Source organism: Sinohyriopsis cumingii, chromosome 2 (assembly GCF_028554795.1).
Source record: "Sinohyriopsis cumingii isolate HCF-2022 chromosome 2, ASM2855479v2, whole genome shotgun sequence".
NCBI lineage: Eukaryota > Metazoa > Mollusca > Bivalvia > Unionida > Unionidae > Sinohyriopsis > Sinohyriopsis cumingii.
This window is the reverse complement of record NC_142962.1, coordinates 114,932,208-114,958,378: the sequence shown is the minus strand read 5'-3', so window position 1 is coordinate 114,958,378 and position 26,171 is coordinate 114,932,208. Positions and strand designations below refer to the sequence as shown.

General features: G+C 34.4%; 1 protein-coding gene across 1 annotated transcript; it reads right to left on the bottom strand.

Annotated features, from left to right (window-relative positions):
- Positions 1–1,433: 1,433 nt before the first annotated feature.
- On the bottom strand, positions 1,434–26,171 carry LOC149805641 (apoptosis regulatory protein Siva-like). Its single transcript, XM_089950292.1, has 4 exons — positions 25,983–26,171; positions 19,371–19,682; positions 17,099–17,249; positions 1,434–11,271 (listed from the first exon to the last, which is right to left on the bottom strand). The coding sequence occupies exons 1-4, from the start codon at positions 26,098–26,100 to the stop codon at positions 11,223–11,225; spliced, it is 630 nt and encodes a 209-aa protein (XP_089806418.1). The 5' UTR covers positions 26,101–26,171; the 3' UTR covers positions 1,434–11,222.

The following is a 26,171-nucleotide window of genomic DNA, read 5'->3' as shown; positions in this document are numbered from 1 at the left end:
GACACTGGTAACTGAAAAAGATGTTCTTACAAGAAATGATATAGTGTAAAAGTAGACAAATGATGCAACATCACTTCCACAGGCATCATTGGTTTTTTTTCTGACAAATCATATAAGTTTACCAAAACATCTATTGGAAAAAATAATAACAATGAATCATAGAATCTGACCACACATTTAAAGCAATACAAGATTTAACTATTATTCTAATCAAAAGCAGCATGCCTGAAAACAAAGAAAAATAGCAAGTCATATTGATCACTTTAGGAAACAAAGAGTTTAGTAAGGATACAAATTCATGATTTCTGTATTAGAATAGAAATATCTATTATAAAATCTGTATTCATGGATGTTAAATTGGTAGGTATTAAGGGGCTGATCAATGACATCTACAAATAATAAGCCACCATGAAAATCTGTGATTTCACAGTATCAGAGACATACTTGGCTGACAGACAAACAAACAAAAGGACAAAAGACTGTTTATAATGAATGAATACAAATAAAAATATGCAGTAGATTATATGATGTATATGAATTCAGTAGATTACCTCCAGCCAGCTGTCATTTAAATCGCTTCTGTCCCCAACCCAATATTAAAATCGCTTCTAGCGCCCACTAACCCATAGCCAGAAATTATGTTAAAAAAATATATTTCTGTAGGGGGCAGTGTTTCTCGATTAAAACACATCTGACGGTAAATCATAATTTTTTTTTAATTGCTTCTGTTGTGGGTTGGTTGAATTTGAAAATGCCTTCCCCCCAGGGGGTATATGTTTTACTGGAACAGCCCTTACATAACTGGTCTAATTAAAATCTGATAAAAAATATAAACTCTAGTGTTCACAAGCTCAGCCAAGATCACCTTATTCACATTCATGGATGTCAATCATAACCCATCTCATCCAAGATATTGATGGTACTATCTTACATATCAAAACTGATCACAAATCAATTCTTTCAAAAGTTTGCAAGCAAATGTTTACAGATGCTGCACATCACATGATGGACACAGGTTTGTACCATAAGCTCATATAGCCTTTGGCCATTTAAGCCAAAAAGCAATGAAGTTACTGCAGTGTAAAGTAGATATAGCCTATTCCAACAGTGAAATCTAAAGATGAAGGGCAGAAAAAAAAAGTTCATTAGCTAAAACAGTTAACAGCGAAGCAAAAAGGCTTATTAACAAAATTTTAGAGGTGTTTTTCCTATCAATTATAAACTTTCAATATACAAACTTGGTAGCAATGCCAGCATCACCCAAGAGCAACATAACTGCATTGCAAACTGTTAGACACTCGAGGACCTTATTTCTCATTCCTAATAGTAACATTCAAGAGATGACACCATTATTTTCAGTGATGAACATTATGCCAAGTTATTTCAATTATTCTTAATTATATGGAGTGATACAACAAATAACAGAAACTATGTTAACAGGCATAATTTAATTTCGACAAAATATAACAAACAATATACATCACATGCAACTATCAAGAGACATTTTATAATGATAGTTTCATCAAAAGCTAATTAAAGTACAAAAATAATAATTAGGACAAAATAATATTGAATACATTAAACCTGCATTATACAAGTAGCTGTACACTATGACCTGATGTTGACATCAATTATCAGTGCAACTTGTTACACTTGTATTATTAATGATATATGTTGTTGTTGTGGGGTTTAACGCCGTTTTTCAGCACACGATAGGCTATGCATGGCGGCCAGTATTAATGGTGGAGGAAGAACCTGGCAAAACCCCGGGAAGAACCACCGACCCACGAGAAGCTACTGGCATGCTTTCTCACAATTAACGATATACAGATTACAGTATTGATAGGAGATCAACATAGGTCTTTCAGAAACAAGCAATTTCTCCATCCAACATCTCTCAACTCCTTATTATGTTTTCATATCATTTTACATTGGATTCTCCCATCTTTATTTTTTTCAATATAATTTAGAAATGACTATCAAGTCAAGACTGCCTCCATCCCCATTTCATATTGACCATGTTTAAATAAAATCCTATAAAAATTATTCAGACCTGCCAACCATGAAACGATCTTTTCGGTAATGCTGTCAATATTTTTTCAGTAAGGTATAAAGATATAATGTATTGTTATTGTTGACTTGGAAAACACATTTGAAAAGTTTACAGGGCTGACATAGTGAAGACAGCATTAAGTTCAAAAGTTCATACACCTTAGTCATAATGATTTCCACTTCAGTTCCAGAAACTGCAATTTCAAACCCAATGGAGGTCAATGAATCCTTGCTTGATCTTTCTTAAAAAAATTCATTCACATCAAAGTAACAATCATCTCCCCTGCCATAAGCAATACTCAGATAGTCATGAAACTATGTCCAAGAAATTTTATTTTCACCTTTCCTGTTGTTTTGTTTCTGACGACGATCAATTGTTTGAATATTGTTTGTTATGCTTCCATGCCAGCTGGACTTTTCAAGAAGCTGACTTGCAATTTATGATATGAAACTTTACATGCACAACTCACTCACACTGTAAAAAGAAAAATTAAATCTGGGCTGGATTAAAAAAATTTAAGTTTTGAAAAGCCCAACTTTAATATAAATCTCCATTTCCAAATATGAAATGGCAATCCAGTGAATAAGTTGTTAAGGCTGAAAAGATAATATTATTTCTGCCCAAGTAAAAGGATTTGGTCTAAAAGAAAAGACAATTACATTATCACAAATTGATTTATTAGATGCTAAGCTTTCATAATATACAAATACATTGTGCGAGATGATATGAAAAATTTTCCACTGATAAGATGTTGTGAAGGACTTGTTGTGCTCTGTTAAAGCACATGATGGACCCAGTAGGTTTGTTACTATGTAAGAAGACATCACATCGTACTATGTGTTTATACACAATTCAGTCATAAAAACAACTAAAACATGATTTTTCTTCAAAAACATGAGTGTATTAACTTTAAATCTGTGACAAGAAATTTATATACAATATTTTATTTAATAAAAGGTGGTGCACAATGTACTGGATATTGTGATCTCCCTCAAAGTACAACAGGAATTGTACACTTACCATGTTGTACTTCAGACTCACCAACAATATCAACAATAATATCTATTAATACATTTTTTTAGCACACTTTTCAAATAAAGAGGAAAAATTACAAATACATGTAGTACAATATTACAATGAAAATAAGATTTAAATCAAGTTTTGGTTGGTTCCTTGGTTTTAAACTGCACTTTTAACTCATTATTAGTTAAATCAGTGGTTCCAAACCTTTCTGAGCATGAGGTCCCCATTCTTAACTTCAAAATAATTCACAGACCACATGTACTAATAACTGAGAAAATATATTTTGGAATAACCTTGCTTGCCCCCCACCCCTTACCCAAGTGTCTCCAGCCAACTGGGAACAACTGCAGACCCGCCAACCCTGACGAGTCCATCTCAATAAGGCAGTTGATTTTTTCCCGTAAGACTGACCAGTTTTCAGTAAGGTGTAACAAAATATCAATAACTGCTATTGTAAAGCTGGAAAGCGTAATCAAAGATTCGAAGCATTAACATTACAACATTATGTTCAACTGAAAAGTGTGTAAAGTACGCGTAGGCCTTATTTACCACTAGTATAGTTGCACGAACTCTAGTTCCAAACCCTATGCAGAACAATGGCTTGTTGCTATCTCTCAAGTTGACATAATTCTTTTCCATTTCACATGACGACAATCATATCTCCAGCCACGAAACATACTCAAATTGACACGTGATGTTAAATAAACGTAATTGTGTCCTTTCCAGCTTTTTATTCACAAGCATCTGAATACTCCTTTTTATTCTTCCATGTTGATTATTAACACTTTTCTAGAAGCTTATTTTCCCTTTTGTCTTAAACATGCATCGCTTTCTGGACACCATTTTCAAAAGTTCTATAATCAACAGTTTGATCATGCTTCAATACAATGTACACTTATTTTAATAATGACTTAAATGAATTTTAAGGGAAAAAAATATACTATTTTATACATAAAAAACTGTAATTGCAAAAATAATATATGCTATAATACAACACTTCACAATGAAACTGATAGGACATTAATATTTCGATATTAAATTCTTTGTTTTATAATTATCATAAAAATGTTACATTATTATAACATAAAAATGGTGTGTTGAAAAAGTATGTTTGTAAATAATCTAAGTATCTTTCCAACAAATGAAAACAAAAGCCATGATTTTCAACCTAATTTCAGAGTAAATTAAATGATATTCTACACATTATTAAATAAATCTCTGTAAAACAAAGTTTTTTGTGCCACAATTGTATTGCACTCTTCACTATTTAAAATACAATTTTTTAAACTTACATGTATACATATTTTCAAAAAGTTATGACAATATTTTTAATCAACTGAGAGTACTTCTAACAATGATGAAAGTGTAACATGTGTATTTAAAAGGTGTTTAAATTATGAAATAAAGCTCTCAAAAATAATGTCCTTAAATGAAGATTTACAAACCATGTCAATTTATAATATACATACAAAAGTGTAAGGGAGATAACTTATAATGCTAATTTGTGAGGTTTGCAGCTTTTTAAATACAAACGGAATGCTAAACTGATGAATTTTTTGTGATGGAGTTGGAGATATAATTAAAAACAATGCCACTATGCCAGATGTAAATTTACTATTAGAAATATAGTTACAAATAATAAAAATCTATGAGAAAACATTTCCAAAAGCAAGAGGCAAAAATTGACCCGAATTTATCCAATACTTAATGGACTTGCAGAACGAAGGGGGGGGGGGGGGGGAAAGCATCTTTCTTCCAGTGTGCAATCCTCCTTGCACCAAGATCACAGTGACTTAACCAATTAAAAGGCAACATTATTTCAGTTTTTAAAAATACATATCCCTCAAATTCCTGTATATCCAGTGGTCTATGTAATCTGGAAATAACCCTTGATTTTGTTTGCAGAGGTATTCGTGTGGAACAGCTATGGTGAACTGTGTTGCCTTGTGCCAAAAATGTTTCAATTGGTGCAAAATATATGTATGTTTTAAGCTTTTTTTAAAAAAAACAAATATGACATTCAAAATCACTGATGCTGAGATTAGGCTCCAAAAGGGTTATGTGCCACCAAATATGTATTGGCATGGTTTCTCTCTCTTACTCTCTCTCTCAAGAAAGGCCACAAGCAAAATAGCTGCATTAATTAATTCCAAGAAATGCCAGAATAACAAATAATAAATATACTGGATAATGAGATAAAAGCAAATTTGTTCCCAAAACTGTACCTTCATCTTTAAAAGAATAATTTTAAAGAAATGGTTGCATTTTATTTATGTTACTGCAAACTAGTAGAGTGAAAGCAACACTAATGTATGTGACTCACCTCCAATTTCATCCACAAGACAAAGCCAATGACATGTTTAAATTGCCATTAAAACCAACAAAAAGACAAAAAACAGAATCACATAAATGGGTCAAATGTACCACAAAAGGTGGCATTTTACACTGAGATTACCCGAGTGAGAATACTTTTTGACTTTAGTTATATAATACTGAAAATGCTGAGTAATAGTTAAAGACACAAGTTGAAAAATACTGCCTGCCCAACCGTAGTCATGACACTTGCGCTGTTGACTATCACTACTGGCTTAATGAAACAAGGGCAAATAAAAAGGATGTGTCTGAAAAAGCAAGTGACGCAATGTCTCTAAAATGATTACTTACCTTAATGTTCAGAAACAATTCACCAATTTATGTTGTTGTATGTACTTAAAACATGAATGAACAGGAAATCTTCATTAAGTACCTCAATAAAGGAACATTTCATAACATTGTTAGAGGAAAATGACTACCAGCAGCGATAATTCTGAACAAGCAGAGGTTCAGAATCAAAGAAGAGAGAGAGAGACTTAAATAATAATTATGGCATGTACAAATTCTATAGAGAAGTCAACCCTTAAACTTTCAACATATTCAAGGGTGTGACGAGTGGAAATGTTTATAAGCAAGTTCGCTTATGAGATTGTATTTGCAATGTCAGATACTAAAAGGACATATAATAATTTAATTTCATACCTTGCCATATTTTTTATAAAAAAACAGCAACATATAAATATTGTTTTGCACTATATTATAGGCCTAAATTGTCAATCACAAGCATTTAGTTACATTTTATGAAAATGTTCTGTACAAAATGTATCCACAAAAAAAAAACAATAACATTTAGAGTAAAGGTTTTTTTTTTACCATTTAAGTACCAGTAATTTTATGTATTTAAGAAACATCTCCTTTAAGTGGCTATTCATACAATTTATGTCCTTAGTAACTATCAGGTAAAAATAACAGTTATATATTTGTTTTTATATTTCAAATATTGTTTAGGAAAGACAATGAACGCTTGGGCAGAAAACGACACTTAACACTCCAGCAAACATTTTCAAGCAGTACATAGTGCATGATCCCTAATTCTGTTCACATGGTAAGAAATTTAAAGTTTTTATAAATATTGAGAATTATGAGAAAGAAGCTGACAATCAATTTTCAACTATTTTATGAAGTAAATAAAAATTTGCATAGAGTCTATAATATTATATGCATGACAGTACAGAAACCTGCAGTATAACAATCATACAATTACATAAATAAAATAACAAGTGATACAAAAGGCACATGATACACCTGTCTTGTGACTTTTTCCCTATTAATGACCTTGACCTTTGTGACAGGGACTGGACTATTGTGTATTATGGTGTTGACCTTGGTTAGCTTTCATCCAATTATATGCAAGGTTTAACAGTGACAGCCTGAATAAGTAATCATGCCATGGATTTGCATTATCCCATACTTTAGCTTTTAAAATAAATCCTCATTTGTACCCAATACCAATTTCAAAAACAAAAATCTTTAATGTAATAAAAAATGCACAAAACTTAGGTCTCTACATTCACTGATTTATAATTTCTAACCTGACTGTGACCAGGGCAGCTCTAACACTCATTGTCTGTGTGTTTCACATTTAACGGACTTTCCATACTAACAAAGCATCATTTTGCATACACTATGGGTGAGTACATTTTCCTCAGACAACAGAGTGACATAGTTCATCCTATTCGTTAACTACCGTAAATTACCATAAGGTTGAGAACTGAGTTATAGCCACCCTTTGCACACATACATAAAAATTACCCCGTTTCTTAAATCCATGTGAAAGGCAGATTTGTAGTTGTAATTCTTTTCCTTTGCTTAATTCAACATTGTAAATATACTAAGCAGACGACTAAATATTTACCTTTTGATACATCAATGTGAAGTTGTGCATCCCCCCCCATTTGCTGAAAATGGACATGTCCAGGAAATGGAAATGACCAGCAGACGAGGTGATCTTTTACTATGAAAACTTCCATTTGGCATGAAACGCACAGATGATGACGGTGGCAGAGCACCCCAGTCAAAATCAGGTTTTAAATTATAAATCAATGAAAGAACTGACAAAGTTCCGTGCATTTTTTTTATCTCATTTATGCATTTTGTTTTTTTTAAATCAGTATGGGGTACAAGCAAAGAGAGAGGTATATTCAAACTATAGGAACTTGACATTGGGGCAAAGGGTATCACCATGCATATGCATGACTATGTCAAATTAAGACATATAACAGGCTACAGTATCAATAAAATATCTGCATTGGTACAAGAGTTTACTTGTACACAGAAAAAGGTAACCGATTCTATTTTCCATTACCTTAGCCTTGAAAGTGATGGACTGTCTAGTCATGATACATGTGTCTAGTCATGATAAATGTAACTGATCAACACTGAATTAAAATATCTTCACAGGTTATATTCTAGACAAGGATACAAGTCAAGAGTTTCATTTTCCTTTGCAGAGACCTACACCTCACGGCAGGGGGGTTGGCTATATCTGACACAACATATATGATATATACTTTGCTAAAATTTAATTTAAATATCTTCAGTTGTTCAAAAGTTATGCTATGGACAAGATGAAAGTCACAGAATATTTTCCCTTAACTTTGACCTTGTACCAGGGTCAAAGCCTTCATACATGACACACCATCAATTTATTTTATATACATTGGAAAAGCTTTATTAAGCTATTATCATTCAAAAGTTATACTGTGTACATGGACATGAGTCACATATTTCCATTCTGCTATGCCATAACATTTAACTTTAGGAAGGAGGCATGGCTACTGAACATGATAGACCATGGAGTCATAATATATTTCATGAAAATATCCTCACTGGTTTAAAAGTAATATAACCGATCTAGTGGCCTAGTGGCTAGAGCGTCTGCCTTGGATGCGGGAGGTTGTGGGATTGATCCTTGGCCGAGTCATACCAAAGACTTGCAAAAATGGTGCTAACAGGTGCCTCACTTGGTGCTCAGCATTAAGAGGTTAGTGTTAGGACTGGTCAGCCTGGTGTCAGAATAATGTGACTGAGTGGGACATCACACTACATGTCTGCAGAATGATGCCCCCAGTGCTAAACATCACTTTAAACTGCCAAGCTGCAGACATCTTAGCCATACGACTGAAAAACTGTTAAAGCTACATTACAAATCTAAATCACACACTCACATTAAAAGTAATACTCCTGTCAAGAAATTACATCAATATTTTCCTTTCCTGTGACCTTGAGCTAGGGACCCTGGCTATGGCATACAACACACCATCTAAAATGATAAATACTCGGGCCAAATTTCCTGAAAATCTCTCCAACCATTACAAAGTTATGAACCAGACAAGCATATGGTGACAGAGTGGACTGATGGACAACATTTTAACATTATATATATATATATATATATATATATATATATATATATATATATATATATATATATATATATATATATATATATACACACATATATATATACATATACATATACAAACACACAACTAAAGTACAAAGAGTAGAGCCTTTTGTAACTTCTATTTCAACATCTGTTATATATAATAATGTGCACCAATGTATTATATCCAGTGAAACTTCACAACACCAATTCCACAATCAAATTTTTTAAAAAGAGATTCTTTGCATATCCCAACAAAAATCCCAGTAAAAACATGATCCTCTAAACTATATTAATCAACATGGTCACTTTATCCAAACAAACACATCTTCCATCCCACTGCAACTCACTCCAAATATTCCAAATTATTTTACATTTAAAACAAATCCAATTAATTTTGCATTTAAATAATTTGTCAAAAATTTTCCATAACTGATATGGCAATATGTAGTCAAACTTTTACATGTGTCACTATAAACCATGAGATGTAGGACTACTTTTGTTAACATAATATATGGCATACTGAGATGCTGATGGCAGGAAAATCAAAATCACAATATTCTATCTTTCAGATGAAATTTTTAATGTGACGTTATGCCAGCTAATCCAGATAATGGTATTTATTGGTCTTATAGCAATTTCTGCCTTAATTTCACTGACAAGAAAATGAAATGTCAAATATCGGTGGAACGGACTGAGACAAAGATTTTGCATAATCTAGACTGAAAGACATTCAGATATCAGTATTATTTCATACAGAAATGCAGATGCTCAAATCAACGAAACAAGAAATAATACTTGTCTTTACACAGTGATTAACATTTTATTTGCATTGCAAAGTAAAACATTCATTTATGTCAAAACTGTTATATGATATTATGAAGGAGTAAGCAATGTTGGTGCATCAAACAAAGACAAAGGCAGAAGGTTTAAGTTTTAACACTGCTTCAGTTTTTATTTCAATGATATTTACATAATGACATCATATCCTTCGGGGCCATCCATTCAGTATGTACGCAAAAATCTGGCAAAGCTTGACCCCTCTCCCTCCCACACATACATACTTTTTTTTTTACAACCCCCACCTGCGTATGTACGTTTGACACACCCCACCCCCAATTCTATTGAAGAGTCAATATTTAATCCACACAGAAACCATAAGGATTAATATTAATGTGTTTAATAAAACAGTCCACCAACGCTGAATGTCTGGCTGCAAAGAAATAAGCTGCATAACTTTAAACAGTTTGTCTCGTGTCCGCTAAAATTCAAATGCCAACTGAACAATCAAACACATTACAAAATAGACAAACTATTATCGAGGTTTCACCCCACCCCCCACGCAAGCATATGCATTTGGGTTACCCCTCTCTCCCTTCCATGACTATTAAATGGATGGCCGCTTATCTGGCTTAAAGTACATACTCGCTTATAAGTCGAGTCCAACTGCAAAATGCAAAGACCAACATCTGCTGTTGAATAATAACTGTTTTGTTACTACACAAATAGGTTATAAATTATGCTATATTCAATGTCAAGATTACAAGTGGATAGACACTAGTTTCTTTCTTTTTTAAATATAAAATGTATCTCCAGGGACATTAAACTAAACAATGGGAGACAGTTTAAGATAAATATATTTTTCCAGTGCACACTCTTCCTCATCCCATCCACCATTTTATTGATGTCATATCTGTGATGCAACCAATACGAAGTCATCATCATATCATTATTAAACCAATACAGGGCATTATCCATAAAGCTCCTCTACATTCAGTGATCAGTACCATCACCTGTGGAGCTAGATTTTTATTTTAAAGATATCTGAGGGTAATACAAAAATATTGTCTTCTGTCAAGATGTCAAATGTTCTTGACTGCAATGGTAGTTTCAAAATTCTCTGAAGATGCAGAAATTTGGCAAAACTTTAGGTTTTAAATCAAGACATGCCTATCAAGGAACAAAATATTATTATATCACATGTACATATGTTGCAGTGGACACAGTGTTTATGGCATACCCATAACTAGTACTCTGTAAAAAAAAATATTTTATGTCATATTTAGGGGCAATTAAAACTCAACTGTTATCAATCACTGTCCTTTCCGAGCATGCTTTGATTTTTTCTAGAACACTTTTACACCATGCAATTGGAGCAGTGAGACTGAACATGTGGTTTTATATTCTAGAGATTTGTATTCTGAGTTCTACAGAAGCAAACAATATTCCATGAAAACCTGTGCATATATTGTCCGAGTCTTTTCAGCAGTCACAACACAGCAGTTCACAAGTCACATAATCTTTGACTATCTACAAGCTGCCAGCACTTGCAGTGGTCAGCTCTTGTTGCATCTGTCACTCCTACCACATTAGGAATTCCCTGCCGAGTCAGGAGGTACAGTTCAAACAAAAGGCTCTCTCTGTTACCTCATCATAGCTGCAACATAAAAAAAGCATGCATGATATAAGTCTATCTTTATCTGACTTTCCTATATACACATATCGATAGAGCAAATGTAGTACGCTGGCTTTCCAAATTTTCTGTCCGAGGTTCTATCCCCATTTTTAGCAAGACTATGGTTATCCATCCAAAGTCTGATACTTTTATTCACATTTTTATTTTTATTCCACCTCAAAGACCATTTAAATCCAACATCAAAGCAATCCAGAGTTGTCAGAACTCATTACATGATCAACCAAACATAAACAGAATTTAAACTTTATTTAGAGACACCATTCTCTCCTCCATTTTTAATGAAAGGATCAAATAACAATGAATTTCAAGATTTTAGATATGAAGCTGTCGACTCAGGCATATCCTTTATTGAAGAAAATCTAGTATCATGTTTAGGATCTTTAGGAAGTAATCAGCTATGGTGAAATTAGTCGACTAGTTCTGCAGTTTTACTAATTTTCATGGATTTCATTCTTGCCCTGGACCATGGATTTAAAGACCCAATGAAAAATTAGTAACATGTGATGAACATGTCACCCACCCTGCCAATTTCTTCCTGAAATTCACTAATGATCAACAAAACTATTTGACAGATCAACCTCACTACTGTAATCTACTAATGAAACAAGTCCTCATGATTTTAACCCTTAAAAAAAAGAGGAAAGAATTTTTAATTTCATTGTTTCAATGGAATCATAAGTATATGGCACCTATGATTTCCACTCAGTGCCTTAAATCAATATATTGTGAGATAAGTTAGAATAGGGAGAAATGAAAAAAAGGAACAAGGTATTCAAACACAGGTATTGCACCTGGTCTCTTGTTCCATACTTTCTCCAACCATTCAATTGTTCCACTTTCGTCCATCCATCCCTTTTGCTGTGCACGAACGATGACACCAGCAGGAAATTTCATGCTTTTTGGCAGTGTCTTCCTTTTAAAAATGATGACAGGAGGCAGCTTTGATCCATCAGCTAAACAGGCCAATACAACCGTGAAATGAGTTTTTTCATGGCCAGTTGTTTTATCAAAATAGTTTTCTCACCAACAGCATCGACTGTTTTATTGCTTGATAAGTCAAAGGTCATAGGCGTCTCAGCCATATTTCCAATTTGTGATAGTTCAAATGAGCACTCCTTTCTGCGTTTAATGATGAACTGCTGAAATGATTAAATTTTTTCTTACAAGTCTTTTGGCAGCTTTTGTGCTATCTTCGTTCGCTGCCTGAGGCAGAAACCATTCTGGTTCATAAAACGAGAACACCAGCCAGCTGATGCAACAAATTTTGAATCTACCAACTTATATTTATCATTTTTCGCCATCTGCATAGCACGTAGATGAATTGCAGTTCATGTGACCATGTATCCATTTTGTCGATGTTCACTTACAAAATCACTGAGTTCTTTCTCCAATTCAGGGAAAGAGGCAATCCCAGTCTTCTTGGATTTTGGCATTTCTTCTAATGCTGCTTTGCTTTTCCGCCATTCTCGTACTTGCTTCTCGTTCACAAAAAATTCACGTGCTGCAGCACAGTTGTTATTTGCTTCTGCATATTCAATAACTTTAAAGGTCACACAATAATAATTTGCTTTAATAATACTTTATCATTTGCACTCACATTGAATGTATTTTAAAATAATGATTCTTTTTTGGTGGTTTGTTTGTGAGATACGGACTTATAGTTAACCTGGATAGAACACAATCTGGGTCAGTTTGCAATAAGTAACTTGTCATGCGTAAATGGCAGGTGCCTTCAAGCAATCGGGTGATACTTTCGTCTCATTTGCGATTTTGTTTTTTGACATAAGCTATACACACTACACTAACTTGACTAAGGATGCATACGCAAGCCGGCACCCGCTACAAATACGGAGTTCGTGGACATATATTTTTAAAAAATAATTTTCGCATAATGAAAACAGAAGGAATATATGATAACAATGCAATATCAATTTCTTTCATTTTATTTTCAAACAAGTCTATGTTTATCAATTTATTTTGTACCGTGAGTGTGTATGTGTGTGTGTGTGGGGGGGCACAAATTAAACACAAAATTGTTTCCTTTCTAATTTGTACAAAATAATGGAGGAAATATGATTGACAATATTGACAAGTAATGACAAGCTTTCAATTTACTCGCGCAAACACTAAGACACCTTGAAAAATAAAAACAATAAAATTAGCTGGTAAGAGCTTCATATTGCAGCAACTAAATACTGACAAAATGCTTAACATTATTCTTCCCCCTTCTCTCTCTCTCTCTCATGTATAATCTTGTGTGTATTGTATGCAGCTGTGTTACAACGTGAAGCCTAAACTTAAGTATATTTGTTATAATATCTCTTGTACAACCCTTTGCAAAATCTGTACGCATTATGTAGAATATTATCTGTTACATATTTTTGTTTTATAAATGATTATTGATAATTTGACAGGAAGACTTAAACTGAGAATGGCGTTGTGCAGATGCATATATTTGTTAGCATAAAAAATGTACATAAATATTTTAATTAGAACAAGCAAGATATGTCAGTTTGTGTTTTCTCTCATAAATATGTACGTTACGAAGTATGATTATTTTCTTTCAAAGCATATCAAAATAGTTTGTTTAAATTTGGTTTTTTCCCCCCTAAAACCTATCTTACAATGAATCCACTCTTTTGTTGAAGAAAATGAAGGTACAAACTATTGTTAAGTTTGGCCAAATTGTATTTCGAGATGGGCCGAATTGTCTTCGGGCCAAATTCACTATAATCCGGCATAAATGATACAACTTTCCCATCCCTCCCCTATTCGATCCCACAGATTAAATACACTTTTTTCTGGTAAACATGGTTTTTCGGAAAAAGAAAGAATGCCTTTTCCCCATCATCACTATTTTGGTTACATCCGTATGCAACACAGTGCACCATATTTGCAGTACAAAAGCACGATCGTACGTTATATCACATAGACATTTACGTGGGGAAATTAAGCACTTGAACGGCTAGGTTGAATAGAAGGGATAAATATATGTTATATCCGGTTTTGGCACGTGGAAACTACAGATTATTTACAGAGACTGCCGAATTATTTATTCATTTTATAAAGCGGAGTTTTAAGTCTAATTAAACATTTTTATGGTGTGCTTACATAACCAATGCGTTTTGTTTATAACTATAATAATATCACACGTTTGTACAATATGGGTGGCAGGTGACCTTTAAATTTGAATGCTGCATCATAAGCAGAACGCTTTCTTTTACTTCCAACACTATTCATTTTATCTGATTTAATTGAATATAAACTTCTAGACAGATTAAACTGAAATAATTTCTTACAGTGGTAGTATACTATTTATATACCTTATTCTGTAATTATTTCCATGTGTGGTTGGTTATCAATTTGTATTTGATAATTATTTATCATTGTTGTTTATTTGTGTTGTTTTTTTAAACTACCGGTTTTGTGATTCAATTGATCAAAATGTGATTGGTTTCAGCGTGGACATTATTCAAGTATTGTGACAGTTTATAACTTTGAGCAGAAACCATGTCCACTACCATATCTCATTAAACAATACATCTGAGAGTTGGCATGTATTAGTAAAGTCATTGGCATTGTGAAACAAAACAAACCTATTATCACCGAGACATTAACCACAGATTAAGCATATGGTAGCTATTGTACACTCTACCACTAACAAACCACTTTGCTTTACAAACAACTAAACAACAGCAGTATATAAACTGTGGCTGCCGATTACTTCTAAAACACCTGTCAAAGAAATCCCACAAATTATATTGTTTTACAATTATTCACGCTGACTTGTATATTGCCCTGTTATTTACCCTTCCTAAGCGTGTGCGCAACAAACCCCTATGGAGCTTCTTGCTATTGTTCCTTTAAGACTATCGTACATGTATTTTTACTCTCGATCAAAATGTTTGTCGTATATACCTTCAGTATCGTAATTCTTTTATTTTTTTACGTAGATTCTTTTCATATTTACACTGAAATAAGCTAGTGTGCATTTGTACGATACCATAGAGTTTAATGATTACTGATTAGCTGAGGGTTAAATACTTGACTGGAGATTACTAATATGGCGGTTCTTTTGGAAAATACACATACCACCGTGGCTCAAATAACACGTATGGCTGCATTTTCTGGTGGATGGACATCTGTCAAATAGACATCAAGTACGTTTAAACATGTTTTTCATTCATTATCCTACCACTTAAGTTAGAAAAAAAATATTTGTTTCACTTCACGACAGCACAAATCTTATGAGCCATGTGGCATCATTAGGCATGTGATCTCATCTTTGGCGATCGACGAAAACAATAAATGCTGGAAATTGAGGGAAAAAAGCGTTAACAATTTCAGACTTGGACTTTGGCCCGCAGATAAGCCGACCCCCCTTCTTCCAGGCCTTTTTTTCTCCTAAATTTTTCGGCTTACACGCGAGTATATACAGTACACTAAATTATTAATGAAACACCAAGTATATACACTAATTATTAATGAAACACTATGTATATACACTAATTACTAATGAAACACCATGTATATACACTAATTACTAACGAAACACCATGTATATACACTAATTACTAATGAAACATCATGCATATACATTAATTACAGCAGAATGCTGAAGCTCACTCTTCAATGAGTTTTGGAAAAAGTCTTGAATCAATATCATGTTGGTACACACAAATGTTTGTCAGGTAAATAATCCTGAAATTGTCAAATTAAGCCAGTCCAACATTCACAAAGCCATGGATAATTAGGCTCAATCTTGCACACATTTTCATGTGAACTTCAATTATCCATTCAGCATTGATTGGCTTTATTGAGGTTTTCTGGTCCATTAATATAGTACACCACTAGAGTTGTACTAGAGTTGTCTCCCTTTTCCTTGATGGTCACCATAGAAGTTGTGGAAGCTTGATTTTAATTCTTCTTTGTACTCTTCTTTTTATTATCAAGTTGAAGTTAGTTCATACTTACATGTAGAAGGCTTAAACAAAATAATGATTGTATTGTATTTCAATTAAGTTGGCATCTTTCCACTTTAATGGGCTCTGAACACATCAAGTATTTACACAACCTGCTAAATGCATTGAGCAAGGGGAAACTGGCCAAAAATTATGCACCATATGTGGCAAAAACTGAAAGGGATCTAAGTTGAATTTTACCACTCTTGAGTCTGAGTATTAATACCATAGTTGTCATAAAGTGGCTCAAAGTTAATAGAAAGCTGCCTCTTCCCAAGTATACACTACCTATACAAGTTTAAAGAAAAATGTATCCTGGAAACCTGGCTTATCAGCGGAAACCAAAAATCTGCATGTCAGCTTAAATGACCTCAACCTCAGAATGAAGTGGGAAATCCCCTTGCTTAAGCTTAGTGAGCCAATGACTAAACTGATCATACAAGAAGGAAAATAACATAGCCCCAAAATACAGAGTTCTGTTTCTACCCATGGGTAAGGCATGTACGGTGGAAAGAAAGGTGATGTTACAGAAACAACCTTGTCAACAGATTGTTGTAGTGAGGAAAGGACAGACACTGACATTCTCATTACCAACACTGCCTCCAAACATGCACAAATCAACTGAATGTTCCAAGTACATTGTAGAAGCTAAGTACAAAAGCAGTAAGAGAATCCAACTTCGCAAACAGCCAATTCAAGAGGAACTTTGACACTAAAAGCTGGTACAAAATGGAAGCACAGCACTACATTACTGTATTATGCATTTTTGCCACGTTTGTTATTACAGCTACAAACGTGATAACAGTAACTTTCTTAGAATCACTTACTTCATGACTGAACAGAACTGACAGAAATTTCCTGAACAGGACTGGCACTGCCTAATACAACCTTGGCACACTGACTTCTCACAGAATCCACATCTGTCTTGTGATGCTGCCTGTCCTTTGCAACATTGACAATTGCTACTGCCAACTGGGCCTGGAATGCAACAACTGCCAATGTTAGATGAAACAAAAAATTGAAGAATTTACACTAAGATGTCACACTAAGATAACTGTATAATACTATAATTCAATAATACTAATACTATAATTACTACTAATAATGATACATGTACTACCGCCAGGTCTAGGGAACACTGTATTATGAGTATTTGGACGCAGAATATCATGTAAGCAGGAGTCCTCCATACGCACGCAAGATCTGGATGGCAAATTCAATGGCTTGCCAGTCCTGCTTCAACCATCTAAGTGGGAAATTATGTTGATCAATTGATAATTTTAGCTGTGCTGGTATTTCCAGTGGGAGAATTCAATGGCTGAAAGACCCCCAGATGTACATGTTGTCACTGTAAGAGTACATTGCAAGAACATGATGCTTATAGCTGGGTGGCAAGTTCAAGGCTTTGACTAGCTGCTGAGTGGTGGGGAAATGTACTGATATTTACAATAACTGAATTCAGAGGCAGAAAGACCCAGTGATGTACTTATGGTTTTTTCCAAGTGTAGCCAATTAAGCAGTGCACATTACCTTAAAATCAAGATACACTGAGACTTTGACAAAACGCCGTTTGCAAATCTGGATAAGTATTTTGGGGTTAAATGGCAACTGGACAAAGATTGTAATGAGATTCAGAAGGGTACTAAAGTTGCTAGAACTGATAGGTTGCATGGAACAGCAGAAATATGTAAGAAGGTGTGATGCCTGGCTTAGTGCTTGGAATAAGACCTTTCATTTGCCTGGTATACAGGTAATTCAGTCTCACTCTAATGGACAAACAAGAGCTATATGTCAGTGATGTAAAGAATTAGAAAATTAGACTCGTTGGCAACCACTGGTTCTCTCATCTGGAAATTTAGCCACTTCAGGTAGGTTTCTGGGAGGGGACTGCAACTGCTAGTCGGATTCCTATTTTTCCCCAAATAGGAGTCATGGGCTCCTAGTTTTAAAATCCTAGCAAGACCTGACCACCACTAATACCACACTGAAATATTTTTCATTTTAATTATTTCATGAAATGAACTGAATCAATCTCATTAAGGAATGTTAAAAGCTGAATAAGCCTCCTTTAAGAATGTTATAAACTGGACATATATAAATTTGCTAACAATTCCTGTCTCATGTTTATACATGTCTTCTGATAGAATTCGTGATTCAAAGTACTTTGGCTAATATGTGTTATATAATATTACGAGTTTAAACCAATTCTGAAACAAAGAAATGACCTGTCCATGCCTTATCTATTGCATGACAGCCAAGTTCACAGTTAATTCAAAGAGAACCTTGCTGCATGGTTAGAACTACTTGTTTTGCAATCAGATTAGGCTTGGAGACCAGAAAACCTGACATTATAACATATCAGTGCTACTACCCCAGACAGTTTTAAAAGAGACCACTAGTATCCAATTAGAATTAAGTCAAATTTTGGGTGGGTTTCTCATGCAGCCAGACATTATTCTGTTACATTCATTTTAGAAGAATCAGTGCATGTTTGGACGTGGCAAGAGTAGGTCATAGAGAAGGTGCGAGACACTAAATTGCATTCCGAGAGCAAATAATGCTCTCATAAAAAAAAGCAAGAAAAGTTCTAGTTAATTCAGACGAGATTTGGAACAAAGGCTTTTGAGGTAAATTATCTTTGCCAGAATCTGTCTCACTTTCCTAACTGGGTGTCGCAAGATTTATACGCTATTATGTGCATTTAATTTAGAATAAATTTAATCTTCTATGCATAGCTGAATAATCAACATGTCATAATGTAGTGTATAGTGAATTATTAACATTCATGATTACTGTATGTACAGTAGTAGTTAGGACAGAATCGAAGTGGATGGTGTAATCTGCTATGATGCTGCATCTTGGTGCATAACTGAATGTAATAGCGAGTTGTGTTAGAACTTGTACTTGTTTGTATTTGAATATATAGTTGTAGATTACGCAGAGTTAGGCATTTTTATATTTGCATGTGTCTTTATAATGTGTAAGGTAGGAATATTGTTGAAGTTTACTATGTCAAGAATACATTATTAATAGTTAGTAATCTGACACTGATGATGGAAAAGCATACCTAAGTCACATGTGAAACAAAAATAATCTTACCTCTTCTGGACCCATGGAACAACTGAGCCCAAGATGACTTTGGAACGCCACCAGAACCTGGTTTGCAGGTGGTTTTGCAAGCAGGAAGAGGTGAGCTACTTAAGGTTCCTGTGGAGGTAATGTGAAGTTGGTTAGAGTTGCTTCCCTCAGGTTCCAACTCCATGGAAAAGTCATCAGGTAACATTCCATTGGCTGGCCAGCTGGTACCATTAGAAACAGAACTAAGCACATGGTTGTCATTGGCATCTGTCATGACTGTACTACTGCTAAAGGTCCTTTTAGAGCCATCATAAAGGAGCTGCTTTGTCTTTGCTGCAATATTCAACAGCAGTTTATGACTTTTTTAGATGCTCCCTCGCTGTAGCCAGAAGTACTGACAATGTAGTATTATAGCGGAAGGTAAAAATATTTTATGATACCAACTGTGCCAATAAACTATTGCATATTTACAGGTGTGTGATTTAATAGCGGACTGACCACAAACCCTTTCAAGATCAAGTTATCACTGCTCAATTTCCGCAACTTAAACCTACTATTTGATAATGAAAACATACCTTCTTGTGTTTTGATACTTAAACATCAATATGCAAATAGTAATTTGTGTTTTAAGAATGTAACCGATGAAAAGCACTTTCTAATTTAACATAAGATTTTAACTGCTGTGTATGCATTCTTTTTTATGTAATATCAGTTTAAAACCTTAAATGTACATATAATGGTGGACATCACTATATCCACAAGGGCTAGTATTACTGCTAGAGATTTCAAAATTTTCAGAAATTTGTACCCGGTATCCGATCAAAAGGGTAATTGTATTAAATGTAAATCTGAACAGTTTTTGTTGTAGGTTCACACATGCTAAAAGCTATGAGAGGTTCAAGTGTTATTAAATTTCATTGTAAAGTTGTCCATTTTGTTCGTTTTTTCCTAACATGGTACATGTAAAAGAAGTGCATGTTACGGTAACACACATTTGTGTTGCCTTTGCCGTTACAAAAATTTCAGGTTTGGTGCTAAATAAAAAAAAAGAAGAGTCCACTAAATAAAAATGTAAACAGCAGCCCTGACTTAAATAGCTAATAGGGCATAACCGATTAGCATTTTTCTACTGATTTCTGATTCCGGATCTTGGGCATGAAATTTTTTCCGATTCCGGATACGATTCAATTAATCGGAAATGCTAAATTAAAAGGTTTTTCAAATCAACTTTTTAAACAGTGTTACACACGTTTTGCATATCACACCGATGTCACAAGGGGAAGGATATGGCAGGACTATAGCAAAATGCAACGAAGTTCAAAGCCACAAAGAATCCATGAAATTTTTTATTTTTTTGCCAGTTCCGACCCATTCTTTGTTCAACAATTAGTTGATCTTGCTGCCAGGCTTTTATTTTCCCGCCTTAATCATTTATGTCGGCAAGCGGCCAGTTCCATCCTGTACTTTATTCAACAATTAGTTGATATTGCCGCCATGCTTTAATGTCACGGTCAAATAAAAATAAAACAGGCTTTTGTTTGGTCCTATAAAGTTGGCCTCTTGCGGAATCATTTTCTTTTAATACCTCATTAGCATATGTCAATGTATTCAATATTATGCCTTCATTATTGAGGATGTTGACATAAACGGGTAGGACTGTATTATATATTTTAATAAATTTAAATCTTTCGGTCTAACTCAAGTATTATCGTTTCACCCCGTTGTGTTGACCATATTGGACTTTTCTGACTTCTTATTTAACTTTATTAACGCACTATCGAATGACACGCAGTGTTAGACACGGTGCTATAGAAATTCAACTTTATTATTTTTATTATCCGAATCGGTCGTTCCTGCCTTGTCCGACTCCGATTAATCGGAAGTTCATACTATCCGGTGGAATCCGATTTCCGGATCAAAAGTCGGTTATGCCCTAATAGCTAATACTCACTCCAGGGCCACAAATGACACTAGTTAAGCCAGTCATTTATACTGTACTTTCTTTTACTTGAATTGTAGTAAATATTTAAATTTTATTTCGCCAAATTTTTGTTAATCAGTACTTACTGTTGCTGTCAACAAAAGGTAATGACCTAGTTAATGTCTTCAGTATCCCAAAACAAATGTGTTTAAGGTGCATGAAAAATGGTACAAGAAACATGGACAGTCTAGCTTTAAATATCAGTATTTTTATATTTTACAGTACATGTATGGCACGTAAATTGTAAGCAGACATACAAGCCACTGTATGATGAATAAATGTACACAGGACACAATCCCTTGAAATGTAATCATTATTCTGTGTCTCAATCTCAACTTAGAATACTTTTTTTTAACGGGTACCTGGTTGTTCATTTTATTACCTGGGTTATTAACTGGCAGATACCAGCATACCCATTGGCATCTTTAATCATTGCTTATAATAATGTACCTGTCATAAATATACTGTATAATAATACAAGAAAGGACTCTTCTCTCCCTTCTCGTGTAACCTATTTAAAAATCTACACAGATGTTTCAAGCTACATTTTGTACGGCATAATAAATTTGGTACCAATGTTAAGCTCTGGCAATAGACTTTTTATCCCTATCAAAATCTGGCTTACTAGCGTATCTTGTATGAATGCAGACCATTTCCCCATGCTACTGCTTGACATGGCAATGATCTCACCTGCTTAAAATGCTAGTGCAATGCACCGAATGGAATACTGCCTTCTCCCTGGCCAGGTGAAAATAAGTTATAAATGGATGCAGTATGTCATTTTCCTTTGGCTAATATGAGGACAGTATATCATTCAGCAACTTGCACTTGCATATTAAGCTGGCCCAATCATTGCCATGTCAATCAATAGCATGCAGAAGTAGACCCAAGTGTGTCGATCAATAGCATGGTAAAATAATCACAGGCCGAAGTAGACCCGAGTGCGTCAAAACAAGCGACATAATACAAGAACATTGAAAGCTAGCTACAATGTTGTAACTTTGATGTTGTTGAGGCTGCAGTGTGCTTCCATATCTTGCAATGCATAAACAAAAAGTTGACTGTTCAAGCAGATTTTTGTTTATCATAAACTTTAGCCAATGTTATATCAGGTATATTGGTATGTTTACGCTAACCATACTTTCTCTGCCATGACAGATAACGCAACATTCTTGCAGTAATTTGTTTTGCAAATACTCTGCAATATGTTATTCAGTGCATGCCATATTTATGATCTGTTTACATTTCCCAATAAGTATGCAATGTCCTTATATGGCACACAAAAAAACATGACTGACAACAGAAGTGTTTATAGCTGAACTAATTTGGCAAACAATCCAAAAGAAAAAAGCACATGAAGGAAAATACTAATTTACATTTACATTGAAATTCATCAATTCTGGTATTAAACAAGAGGACTATTTAATTTATTTCAGTATCTGTATTGAACATCTTCAAACTTTTTGACTGTATGCTGAAAAAGGGTTAGTTGTCAATCACTTGCAGCTACTTAATTTACACATATAGGTCTGTATTATAGTAAATATCATACATGTAACAGTTTGCATTCAATATTATTTCAGTAATGGGTGTCATTTCTTTTAGAATCTGACTATGTACCTTTAAATAGCAACTACCATATTCATGTTATTTTTCATACATGAAAAAATTAATTATCAATTTGAGTATACAAAAAAATTATATATAAAATAAATAATGATCATTTGGTGGTACTGACCATGTATGAAAAAAAGGGATCATATCTGAACAAGTTCTACCGAACACACGCAACTCAACAACCTAACAGTACAAACGTACAAAGTAAATGTATATTTTCTGTCTCATTCTGCTCTAAATCTCAACTTAAGGATCTAATTACAATAAAAATAAAAGTACTCAAAAGATTTTTTTTTTAAATTAGTGAACGAGAGAGAGAGAGAGAGAGAGGTTTATGTCTCTGTGCAAGCTCGTCTGCATTTAGAGCATATGTAGCTGTTATGTTGTGTAATGTTGGCAAAATGATTAAGATGGTTTGAACATGTTTTAGTTATGGGTATTATTTATTGGTAAATTATATGCAATGATATGAGACCACATTGTCAAGAAACTTGTAATTTTACATTAACAATAATCTCATTATCAAATTGCAATAAAAAATAAAGAACTTGAAATCATGTTTTAGTTAATGCACACACGTATATGTGCGTGAGAGAGAGAGACAGATGAAACAAAATTTTGTCAGTGTACAAGACTGTAATTATTCAGGGTGGTTTTTATTTGTAGCATTTGCAAAGAGAAAAAAAAAGGACTCTTACCTGTGATTGTGATAATCCTCATGCATTACAACCCTACTATATTCCATTATCAATAAACACCACTATATCAACAATTCAATCTTGTTTTAATTACGATGTACATTGTCACTGCAACCACATGGCTATGCAATGTTATTTACATGTTAATTAAACATGCTTAGCGCTTTGGGTTATTCCAGTTGAAACCAGACTGAGTGCAAGAATGGACAAAAGAGGTCAAATCAGTGAGGCAACCAGTAGGGAAATGAGGTTCTCTTTAGGGAAATGAAAATCTGTCAATATGCTATTGAAGCTGTTGTCCATACATATGTTGTAAGGACAAGCGATCATACGCATTACCTGTTATTCAAGCTCGCCAATAAAGATAATAGTGGGTGTGTGTGTGCAGTATGATTTGGAGGGGGGGGGGGGGCACATGACCCCCTTGACTTGACTTTTGCATTGTATCTCTTGCCATTTAGTGGTACTGTATTGTTACATTAAATTTTCTATTTGAAAAAAGCAATGCATTCTATTCCCAACGCCAGATTCTTCTCGGGTCTAAAATGTTTAATTGCAATAACGTACAATTTAGAAAGTAAGCAATGACAATTATTGTCAGACATGTCGATAATTTCTTACCATCTTGGACACCACACACATGATTATATCATCATTTTTGGTAACAATCTGACAAACATGTCCGATATAACTTCAAAATAGTGACAGTACTGAACTGCATCAACAACAGAAAAGTGCAATTCAGCAATGACCAGTAATAACATATACAGGGCCTAAGTAAACACTTGCAATAGAAATAGAAGTTGGTGGTATATTCGAATTTTAGCGTCATTGTACATCACCATGAATGATAATCTCAATTAGGTAAAATAATAATTCAATAGGCGATATAATAAAGTGGTAACGACCCTGAGCCGCAATATCCAAATGAGTATAGTATATATGATCTTTGGCGTGACTTCTTCAGACCAAATGGGGCAACTTCTCCAACCACTAATGGGGACATCCACTAATTATGTCAACAATTTTCAGGCAATTTTTTATTCCCCCTCCCCCCTTCTCAACAGCTGTCACACTTTCAGTGACCCCCCCCAATAAAATTTTACCCCCCCCCCACAAACTAACAATATTTTATATGGCTGGCTTTTATGCTAAAAATAGAATTATGGAAATTAAAAGGTCTACAAATAAATTTTAATACATTTTTTTTACTTAACAGATTTCAAATTGACTATAACACTTTGAATTCATGAAAAAATCGAGAGTTTATATTCTAGCTTCTATCATCTTCCCATAGGGAAGCCAAATGTTCCGCAATAGTTATAATGGGCATAGTGGCTGATTCATTAATTTCTTGTGGAACCGATACACCAGACAAGTGAACATCATCTTCATCTAACCATTCTGCGCTTAACATATCTCCATGAGCAATAATTGCCATCAGCTCTCTCTGTCTTTTGGCAGCCACTCGTATTGGCCGAATTCTTTGCGGTTGAGGAGCATGTGGTAATTGCCTAGGCCCAAGATCATGTTGTCGGTGCTGTTGAACATGCTTCTTCAACATGACTTGTGAAGCAACAGAGGTGACAGATTTTGCAGATCCGTTCAAGCAACAACTCAATGGAAGGACAATATAGATTATATGGAAGAATTCTGAATGCCTTTGCCAATCGAGGTAGCATGTTATCAACTTTCAAAGACTGATTGAAGAAAAGAGATGGAAATCTGTGCAAGTTGCTCTCAGATGCATCTGGTGCTTTAAGACCTGTCTACAGTCTACAATCTACATTGAATAAAAACAAAATATGATGATGCAAGACTGTGACTTCCTTAGCAAGAGCTCAACTGGTTTAGGATTAAACTGGTGGGCTGTTGATGGGTTAGCGAGTGTGTGCCATACCAACGCACCGACTAATTTCCTATTTTTTGATTTATTAAATTTATTGTAAAAAATAACATTGTTGACGTCAATTTATCTTGAACTCCCCCCTCCCCCATGTCAACAATTGTCAAACTTCTTCAAACCCCCTCCCCCCTCCATTTTGTTGACATAATTAATGGACGACCCCAATGGGCGACCTTACCTGACACATATTCAAGGGGCGACTTCTCCAACCACTATTCAGACAGACGACCCCAAAAACATGAATATCACGGTCGATGTCTTTTATCACGGAACTATTGTTTCAGACTACATTAGTATGACAGGCAGTCAGGTATCACAGTAGTAAACTGAGTAACTTTTGTAACTCTATAATTTTCAACATTAAGCCTGACACATGTACACGGAAATATAGCTATCGATACCCGTGTTATAAAAATCCTATGTCGACTTACCATAAACAGTTTTCATATTTTGATCCTGACCGATTCCCAAGTCGATTTCTTTCTTCCCCACGTGGACTTTCATCTGCAAAGGCGAATAATCGCCAAATGGATTCGGACGTTTCGGCATATTAATGCAGGAAATGCGGTGGTGTAGACCCACTTAAACAGCAAAACAAAGGGACGGCTGAAGTATACCGC